We start from the raw sequence: 10,848 nt of genomic DNA, 5'->3' as shown, positions 1-10,848 counted from the left end.
AGTCTGGACACTGGTGTTGGAGATCACATAATATTTTTTCACATCGCTCTTGACAATTGTAATCAACTGGATTGATGGAACATGGCATTTCTTGCTCATGTTGACAGGAAGGAATCACCTTTTTTACATGAACTACACATTTCGGACAATCTTCAAAGCACAACTTTGGACACTGGTGTTGGAGATCACATAATATTTTTTCACATGGCTCTTGACAATTGTAATTGACTGGATTGATGGAACATGGCATTTCTTGCTCATGTTGACACGAAGGAATCACCTTTTTTACCAGAACTACACATTTCGGACAATCTTCAAAGCACAACTTTGGACACTGGTGTTGGAGATCGCATAATATTTTTTCACATCGCTCTTGACACTTGTAATCAACTGGATTGATAGAACATAGCATTTCTTGCTCGTGTTGACAGGAAGGAATCACCTTTGTTACCAGAACTACACATTTTTGACAATCTTCATAGCACAAGTCTGGACACTGGTGTTGAAGATCACATAATATTTTCTCACAAGGCTTTTGACACTTGTACTGCAGATGATTTGGATCAACAGGGTGACATCGACTCGCACAAACGTGTCCACAATCCAGTCTGAACAGACATCGCTTCATGCAGCCACCTTCAGGAGCCAATGAGAAGTCTCCTGCTTTTGAAGCCTTTATTCCTGTTTCAGATGGATGGTTCTGGCAATAGAGACCAAGAGCATTCCCAACCTGACTCGCAGATTTCATATCATCAATAATGTTCTTCCACAAGTCACTTTGCTTACTCAAAATTTCAAAATTGCCAATCACGTAAAGACCGTGTTTGGCACGTGAAAGTGCCACACACACTCTGTTGTCAATCTTCAGAAATCCAACATTTCCTTCCAGGTTGCTGCGCACCAAAGACAATAAAATAATATCATTTTCCTCACCTTGGTAATTGTCAACATCTGTAACCATCACACCTTGAAATGTTTCCTTTGCCATGTTGCGTTTCAAATAAGCCACTTGAGCAGAGTATGTTGTTAGAACTGTTATCCTGCTTCGTGAATATCCTTGTTTGATCAGGTATAGGCACAGAGCGATGACGTATTTTGCCTCATAGATGTTCAAGTGACTAATCAATTCCTCGTTTTTCTCCTCGGGTTCAGAATGGCTGATGAAGAATACATTGCTAAAGACACCCATGATGTTGGGGTAATCCTGAACTGATGCATCATCTCTGAGATCAGGATAGATGTGCTTCACGATTCTTGAAATAGAAGGACGCATTCTGTGTTGCTTTTCAAGACAAATACATTGCAGACCATTCTTCACCATTCTCTCAAACAACGATAACTCCAAGTTGTACCGCTTGGCAAGTGTGTAGACATTGGTGCTTGGTCGCAGCTGCTGATGGTCACCTATCAGTATCAAATGCTGACACTCTGAGCTCAGAGATGCTATCACGTGACCTTCCAGAATCTCTGCTGCTTCTTCTATGACAATAATTCTTGGTTTTATTTCTGATAAAACCTTTTGGTAGCGTGCTGCAGCAGTTGTGGTCATACCAATGACTGAGCATCTTTTCATTACAGCCTTGTGTGTCTCCAATTTTGCAACTCTGTACTGTTCACCTATATCAACACACTGTTCCTGCATTTTAGTGAATTCATTTTCTAGATGTTCTTCCAGTCCATGGACCCAAAATCTATACAGGCGCCAGCGTTTGTAATTCTGCAAGGACCAAATATCTTTAACAGACATTGCTTCCTCTTCTGTCATCATTGATGAAGAGTGTATTTCGTTATTCAGGTAATGACTATGTTTTGGTGAAATTTCATTGAGAATCATTCTGAAAGGAACCATGGTTACACCAGGGAAGCTCATTAATTCCTCAAATGTTTCTTCAGACTTCTTCTTTGTAGACTGATCATGCAATCGAGTTTGCGTATCCTCAAATATTTTCGTTCCACCTTTGAATACATACTGTTTCTTCTCTGTAGATACATGCATGGCCACAAGCAGATCAAGCCAAACTAGTAATGTCCAATTCGCAAAAACAGTTTGGGTCAGTTGATCGTAGTGAGACTTCTTAATACAAGGATTGAAATATTTCGTCTTAACAATTCCATCATGCAACATTTCCAAACATTTTTGGGTTTCGAGTAGAGACCTTTGACACTTGACATAATCATCTCGCAACGTGTCAGAATACATTGTATGAATTCCTAACTTCTCTTGCATGGTTTTAATGCCATATTGTTTCACCTTTTCATTCTTACATTTACTGCCAACACGCACAAGATGTCCAGTGTGAAATGATAATATTCCTTCTAGGAACTGATCCAGAGCATGGTTTGTGTAACAGATGATCAGCATTGGTCTTGGATCAGACTGCCAAACTGCAGCATTACTCAACAACGTTTCCACAATCTTGAGTCCAACATACGTTTTGCCAGTTCCCGGAGGTCCTTGCATGATGACAAACTCCTTGGTTAATGCTTGCTGAAAGGCCTTGAATTGAGTGACATCTAGGTTTAGATCTTCCGGTTGTGGCCAAGTGTCGAGTTGCAGAACAGATGTAACATCCTCAACTGTTTTATAACGATCATTGGTTTGTGGGTGTTCAAATGTTGTTACGTGAGTCTCGTCCATCACTAGCGAATTGGAAACGTTTAACGTAGAGGTACATTGTTCATGAAAGCCATAAGAAATCTCCCTTTCAGGTGTTTCTGTTTTATCCACTTTGGTGTCATTCTGATCTTCTGACTGTGAGAGATTGCGACACGTTCTATCTCTATGGTCACTACCACAGACAGCCTTATTAGACAAATTGCCATTGCTTATATCATCATCACAGTCATCTCTATGTTTGTAACCAGAAGCCATGTTTAGATCACCACTGTCATTGGTTTGGTCATTTACCCCACCATCATCTCCAATATTTTGTGTTTCATCAGAAACCAGATTTAAATCACCATCATCAATGACATTCTTGCTTTGATGAGAAACTACATTTTCATCACTGTTATTTCTTATTTCAACGGAAAGGAGAGTTTTTAAACTACTATCATGGATCTTTCGCTCTTCGTCTCTTTTACATTTGTGTGTTTCTAGGCCAAAATTGTATTTGACATTTGGTTTGTCTCTGAGATACGCTGGTGGTTTAACGTCAGTTTTACAATGGACAATGTAGTCCTCAAAGGGAAGCTGACCATCTTTGATGTTTTGAAGACTTGCAAGGACATGCCGATATGCTTCAAAATATGCAGGCGTTTCCAACATCACCATTGGCTTGGTCATGTTTATTCGTCTTTCTCCAATAACTTGCTGTATACAAATATCAACAGTGACTATCTGTTTCTTCTTTTTTGTCCCCAGTTCATTCATTTTAGGTTTCTCAGATTCAACCGTGGCAACAGAAAATGTTTTAAAGTTATCACTTGACAAACATACTAATGTGCCATATTTAAGCCGCTTTGAATAGTCCCACTGAACATGTTTGAGTTTGCTGGTGTCAAAAGTTAGAGTGTGCACTAAGTTTGCTTTGATGAAGTCTTGTTTTAGAATAACAACCTCGTTGTATGTCCGGACAGACACATATTGTCTTGGATTATCAACAGCAATTAAATATTCTTTAATGCCTTGTCGTAGCGGCTGAATGAAATCTTCATGCAACAACCTGAACTGAACATCAAGGTAGTCAGTGACATCGCTATATCCACCAGTCGCCTTGATCTTGCGAATGAATGGTGGCTTAGTTGGGAAAACATCATCATAGGTGGGCATAATGGAAATTGTTCTGAAATCATCAGGAAGTTTTACTTTTTTGTTTGCTTTTAATCTATCAGTTTGCATTCTTTTGAGAATTGATGCTTTTGTGTTTGTTAGTTGTTTTGTTTTCATAACTACCTCATTCGGGACAGCCATTCCACATCTCTCAACAGATGAGAGTGATGTCTCAACCAAAGAGAGAACTCCAGAAATTTGAATGATGGCATGCGGCATGCGCGTCGACAGCTCAGTAAGGAAGTCAAGTATATCTGCAACAAGTTCGATAAGAGTCTGCACAGTTTGGTCTGATACTTCAGAAGACAGTTTGGCCAATACAGATGGAATGGTCAGGGACATAAACAGTGATGTATCTACATCTACAAGAAGTTTAATTATTTCTTTTGATTGTGTCTGGTTACTACAAGACTTTGCAAGTAATTTGATAATCAAACAAACATCTGGTACTAAGAGTGCTGGTTGGTTCAAAATTTGGAGAAAACCATTGTCACGTTGACCTAGCGTTAGTAATACAGATTGTGCATCCTGGTTGGTTAATTCTAGAAGGTTTTCAACAGTTAAACATTTGGTGTTTTGCTTTGGATGAGATGGTGGTTTAAGATCCTTTTTTGTATCTTTTGTTTCAAATTCTCTGCCTCTGTTTCTTTTACTTTCAGTCTCATATTTGTATTTCACGGATGGTGGTAGCTTCTTGGAATCGTTCTCGCCATCTGACAAGAAAAATGTTTTAGAAGTTGGCCCTCGTTTCAGCGATTTTTGAGACAACCATTTACTGTCGTTTGTATGAGGTAGAGATCTGGTCTGTTTTGCATATTTTTCAGGTTTATACGATGATTCTGTCTGACATTCATAATCTTCATTTTCGTTTGCTTGTTCTTTAGGTATATCAGACTTATTTTGGCTTTTTGGTTTAGCTACATTATGCATGTACTTGTTCAATTCTCCAAATCTCATATACTTTTTGTCCTCTTTAAATTCTTTTTTGTCTGACATTTTTCAGAATGTATGTGCTTTTCTGACTTCAACAAGGATACACCTGTAATACGTCTGTTTCAATACAGAACGCTTAGTGCATTCCATAGCAAACAATCCTGTCTTATTTGTGGTTGTTTTGTGCTCTCCATAATTCGAATTATCATCAACTGTTAACAGCTTTTATTGTGTGTTAGTGTTTTCTTTCTGCTGTCTGTACATTCTTCAACATTCAGTGAAACCTCAGATGTTCGTATTCTACTGAATATCTGAAATAATAAAATATTTGCATTGAAAACGATTATGTTGTGTTGATCTGAATAGACTATGAATTTTATTATTTTAAACACTAATTTATATACGATATCTATTTTTTCCTATGAGAGTAAACATTCAGCACGTTCTTCAGTATCTCTTGAAAATTGGAAGATTAATTCTGTAAAATATATAACTGATTATTTTGTCAAATCTATACATGTGCAGTTTCAAAATGGTCCAAAATAAATTATTGATAGTTTTCTATCAAGACCGTATGTCTGTAAAATGCAGTTGAATGGGTATTTGGCAGAAATTAATAGTCTATAGGACAGCATCACCCGAGGAGATCCTTTCCTTCTTGAACCCTCACAAAGAGGACTGCCACTCCCAGACTAGTTTACTGAATCAAAACTAGCACAGGACAGACAGAAAGAAAGAAATGTTTTATTTAACGACGCACTCAACACATTTTATTTACGGTTATATGACGTCAGACATATTGTTACAGACCACAGATTTTGAGAGGAAACCCGCTGTCGCCACTACATGGGCTACTCTTTCCAATTAGCAGCAAGGGATCTTTTATTTGCGCTTCCCACAGGCAGGATAGCACAAACCATGGCCTTTGTTGAACCAGTTATGGATCACTGGTCGGTTTTACACCTACCCATTGAGCGTTGCAGAGCACTCACTCAGGGTTTGGAGTCGGTATCTGGGTTAAAAACCCCATTCCTCGACTGGAATCCGAACCCAGTACCTACCAGCCTGTAGACCTATGGCCTAACCACTACGTCACCGAGGCCGGTCCAGCACAGGACAGAGCTCATTGGAATATATGCAGCTGTTATGACATGTACTCATGAATCATTGTCAAAACAGTGATGATATAAGGTGTTATGAAAGGTGAGTATATCATGCCCAACCGGTGGGACCCATCAAGAGCACTGTCACCACGGCTTTCACTTCATCTGAAACGATTACAAATGTGCAAGAATTTCATCAGAGATAAAAAATCGAATTTATGGTTTAGCGTCAGCCATCACTTTTATAAGTGATGCATCGTATTTAGTAGATATAACCTCCAAACGTCTACTATAAAACCTTTTGAATGCCCTTAGAATGTGCCAGAATGATATAGCGTTATTTGAAATCTGCATACAATGAATTTGTGATATGTAGACACCAAAAGCAGGAGCAGAAGGTATATTGCTCGAAATAAAACAGAAATCGACTTTTAGAAAGTTGAAATGATCCTTTTGTCATACAGCTTACTTTGGAGACCAGTGTTGCTTGGAATTTCTATGCATAGATCAAGGTTTGAAAGTAATTTAATGCGTTCAGACATTTCTTTTATTTCTATCTATTGTGGGTAAGTCAGTGGAAGGTAATTTGTAATCCTGCTATTATTAATGATATAAGATCACCAATATAGCGGTAGGTGAAGTTAAAAGTTTTAACTAGATTGCTTTGCTTTACTTTAACCAGAGTAGACAGAAATTCTGATTCATATGCATAGAGAAACAAATTGGCGAGTAATGGAGGACAGTTAACTGGTGCCTATGGAAATTCCTATTCCATGTCCTATCTCCAAAATGTGACGCATATGTTGTGAATTAGGAATATTTTCATAGTCTGGCCATATTATGTATTTTTGTAATTTTTTGAGATTTTATTTTAAGTATGTTTTGTTGTTATGCGTCATTATGATTTTCATTAATGTGACTGTTTCACAGCTGTTTACTCTGTTTTACTGATGGAGTTTAGAATGTTTAGGTAATGGCGTTCTTTTTACAAGCAAATGTTTACAATACAAAATAATGCGACTATGGTTGCGTCAAAAAATTATTATTTGTCTATGCTACTAAAGCCGCTGCTTATAAAACTATAATTACAAACACCTCTATTTCATAATATATAAGTAGTACCCTTCTTGTAATTTTCTTGAGATTAAACATACCTGTATCTTTCTTTATTTTTAAACCACAGGTGGGCATTTAGGATGCCATGGGCTGGTATGCATAAATCTCAGCTGAAAATTCATCGATTTTACCAATTATAAGAATTGTTTGCCATTTTTTGGTGAATTTTTCGATGGATATATAGTCACAAATTTAGTATAAAATCGCTTCGCTACACTAGCGATTTTATACAATTTGTGACTGTTATACATTGATAAATTCACAAAACATTGATGCGATGTCGTAGGGCAGGTTTAATTTATGCCAATTTCACTGCTATATCATTCTTGTACAGAAGTTGTTTTATCATGGTTATAAGATTCAAAGGTAATTTTTCGACAAAACGCGTTACTGAATATGCTGATGTCCGATTGCATATCACATTCTCGCTGATTATACTTTTTAATCTATTTGAAAAATCTTATACATAATTTTCAGTGCTTAGGTACAAATAATCGACATCATAACTATTGGCTATTTTCATTTTGGATGCCCCTGGTGTGGAAATGTGTACTCACGTTTTGAACAAACCCTGATATCATCACCGTTTTAACAGTGATTCACGAGTGTCTAAATATTTATTGTTCTGTTTTACTCATGTTGAGATTTTGTCAAACCAGTCTACAGTCACTCTAAAGACAGGGTAGGAAGGATGTATTGTTCTGGAAGTGTCAATCATTGGAACAGTCGCAACCTCGTTTTGAAAGTCAGGAATGTGAAATGTGCTATGATATTGGAAGGATCTGACATTTTAATAATATTATTATATTAATGTCGGTAAACAGTAGTACAGAATAGTTGTGTATATTAATTGATATGGTACACACATCAGTTACAAAACTGAGTAGTTGGTTAATTACGTAATTTGTTTATTTAGCGGTATGTATGATGCTATTAGTAAATGTTAACTTATGGGTCAGTTTACACACGGTGCGATTTCGTCATGGGGCAAAAAGGAAACTTCATAACTGAACATTTGTTGTGATATTCACGCGTGACCGTTATTATTCGAAGGACAGTTACCTGAAAAGACATGTTTGTAATTGTTTGCCAACAGAGGAACAGAGGATTCCACATAGTATTGTCCGTGGTGAAGATGAATAAACTGGGTTTGACAGGTAAGAGGATGCAGTTAGTGAATATGTGCACTTGGTTTACACTGGATACTGCATAATGTCTACATTGATATAACGGGGAAAAGAGCTGGACAACAGATGTCGTCCTTTTGAGTGTTCAATGGGCCCAGGCAGGTAATGTTTCCCGTGAAATGCTAATGGCCTGGTGAAATTAATAAAAGTGCTACAGCCACTGGGGCTACATGAGAATACATAGTGAAATTAATTGTGGTCTGAGGCCTGATATAGTAGGATGTTTGACACAGGGTGACACACTTTGATACCTAATTGTGAGGTAACTATGACAGTTACAGCACTCAAAATGTACATGCTAATTGTCCAGATAGGTGGAAATCTGAAACAAATCAGTTTGGGTGATGAATATTTTATTTTGTTTAATTAAATTAAATTTTATTATATTTATATTTTCAAAATTTGTAATTTCACAAATTATGACATGATTCAGCCTGCATTGTACCCCTATCAGGTCATAGGTCATTCTTTTCAATCAGAATGTATCCATACACCCTATGAGAGCCTCACTTTGAAGGTTAAGGTCAAATAAGTCAATATGGAGGATTTCTTCAATGATGTTTGACACAGTGTGACACACTTTGATACCTAATTGTGAGGTAACTATGACAATTACAACACTCAAAATGTACATGATAATTGTGCAGATAGGTGGAAATCTGAAAGTTATCAGTTTGGGTGATGAATATTTTATTTCATTAAATTAAATTAAATTTTATTATATTTATATTTTGAAATTTGTAATTTCACAAATTATAACATGATTTGACCTGCATTGTACCCGTATCAGGTCATAGGTCATTCTTTTCAATCAGAATGTATCCCTACACCCTGTGAGAGCCTCACTTTGAGTATTAAGGCTAATTGAATAAGTCAAAATGGAGGCTTTTTTTCAAAAATACCAGATCTTTTCAAAATGTGATCCTGGGCCACATGGTGAATGTATAATATGGAATGGGCCTCCCAGACCAAATGGATATGGTGCTATTAAGTTCAAATCACCAATCACAGGCCAGTATCGTACAGTAAATGCTCACATATTAAGTTTCATGGTCTTTAATAAGGAGATGGACATAGATGGCAGTGACATCAGTCACCTGTGCCATAACCGTCTTTGTATGTTTAAAGATCACTTATCTGCTGAGCCACATGCAATTAACAGCTCGCGCATACAATGTGTGAACAGGGATGTCTGTCAGGGACATGGACAATACCCTCCCTGCCTCTTGCATCTCAGAATGCATAACATATAAGAATGTAAAACAATAACAAAGTTTAATTTAAAGAAATATTTTATGTCATAAAATCACATATAAATATCACATATAAATATCACATGATACATTTATTCAAAAGCATACATTTATTCACATTACTATTTTTTATTGTTTAAAGTCAATCTTCAATGTCTAGGGTTCATGTCCACAGCAGAAATGCTATCATGCAAACTGATAGTTCCTATATTATATGTATCACTTGAAAGTTTGTGACAAAAATTACTTTGAATAACTGTGGTCACAGGAGTTGTCTGCTCTTTGACTGTCAATATCTAATAATCCTTTCTTGTAGTCAGCTTGTTGATCTCTGTGCAAATGTTTATATCGTAAGTGATCTCTAATTTTACTTCCTTGCTGGACTAAGTGCCTTTTAACCACCTGTGGATTGTTTTGATATCTTTTTTGATAGTCCGACTCTTTGTCAATCTGACGCAGTGAACGCCTCACCCGAGCTGACAGTTCGATGCCACAGTACTTGCACTTTTCTATCATCGATGTTCCCGGGGCGTTGTTCAGCCTGTGGATGGTGGATGCAGCTCTCCCAGTCATCGTTCGTGAATAGTTCACATTCTTAGGTAAGGAAACACTGAGAGAACGGTTTGCAGTCTCACATTTCTGTGTGTCTGTATACAGTTTCATTTGCTCTACAGCTGAAATACTTAGTTTAATCTTCAGAAGTTCCAGTACTAACATTTTGTCATTTTCATTCATATTCAGCTCTGTGATTCTGTGTGTACCCAGGAACATGGATCGGTGCCACCAGTTGTTCGTTATTCCTCCACTGCAGACGACCGAGTACCGCGAACACTTTGAACAGTCACCACCGTAGCACGAAAGTGTCGATTGCAGGACCTTTGGTAAGTTTCGTTTCAGTACACCGATATTACCAGTGTGTAGTTTCATCAGTTCTTTAAGAATTAAACTGCACCTTGCTTTCATATCCTGGCTGAATACCTTCTGTGCTTCACACTTTTGTTCACGGGTGGACCCAGTAAACATGTCGGGACTGAAGTTAGCTTTGTAACACTTACGAAACTGACTCTGACCTAAGTGGGTTGGATCAGCTAGCCGCTGCACTTTCCAGTTTGGATGTAGAAGTTTCAAAGCACTATCAACTCCAGCAGATGATCTGGAATCTCCATCTGTTGTGACGTATTTTATGAGAATACCATGTAGAGCCAAGTCTGTTCCGATATCTTTTCCCATCTCGTATTCCGACAGCGGAGCAAATGGTGGCAAGTTTGCTGTGCAGTCAGGATGACCACCGGGACACGTCACATGAATACCTTTGTTTCTTAACCAGGCTCCGGTCCAACAAAGTTTATTCTGGAAGCAGGCACTTACCATGAATTTTCTTTCAGTCATTGTTTCACACGCAAGTCCTATAGCTTGTGATGCATTCTGGCCCGGTTTCTGCCGACTTGTTATTGTCGTGGAGTTGTATCTCCCATCCATGGCTA

The 10,848-nt window shown here is 37.7% G+C and overlaps 1 protein-coding gene and 1 long non-coding RNA gene across 2 annotated transcripts in view; one reads left to right on the top strand and one right to left on the bottom strand.

Moving 5' to 3' along the window:
* Nucleotides 1-4,913, bottom strand: part of LOC121377439 (NFX1-type zinc finger-containing protein 1-like) — an 18,892-nt gene extending 13,979 nt beyond the window's left edge. Inside the window, exon 1 of the mRNA XM_041505423.1 lies at nt 1-4,913. This exon is cut by the window's left edge and continues 1,422 nt beyond it. Within this exon, the coding sequence (XP_041361357.1) occupies nt 1-4,768 (4,768 nt within the window). The 5' untranslated portion in view covers nt 4,769-4,913.
* Nucleotides 4,914-8,066: 3,153 nt separating this feature from the next.
* On the top strand, nt 8,067-10,165 carry LOC121376875. The gene is made up of 3 exons (XR_005958548.1): nt 8,067-8,081; nt 9,798-9,963; nt 10,106-10,165. It is a non-coding gene; the product is annotated as an uncharacterized LOC121376875 (long non-coding RNA).
* The last annotated feature ends 683 nt before the right edge of the window (nt 10,166-10,848 follow it).

The sequence above is a fragment of the Gigantopelta aegis genome, chromosome 7 (assembly GCF_016097555.1).
Source record: "Gigantopelta aegis isolate Gae_Host chromosome 7, Gae_host_genome, whole genome shotgun sequence".
Classification (NCBI taxonomy): domain Eukaryota; kingdom Metazoa; phylum Mollusca; class Gastropoda; order Neomphalida; family Peltospiridae; genus Gigantopelta; species Gigantopelta aegis.
The sequence above is the reverse complement of the archived record's forward strand: the minus strand, read 5'-3'. Positions and strand labels throughout refer to the sequence as shown.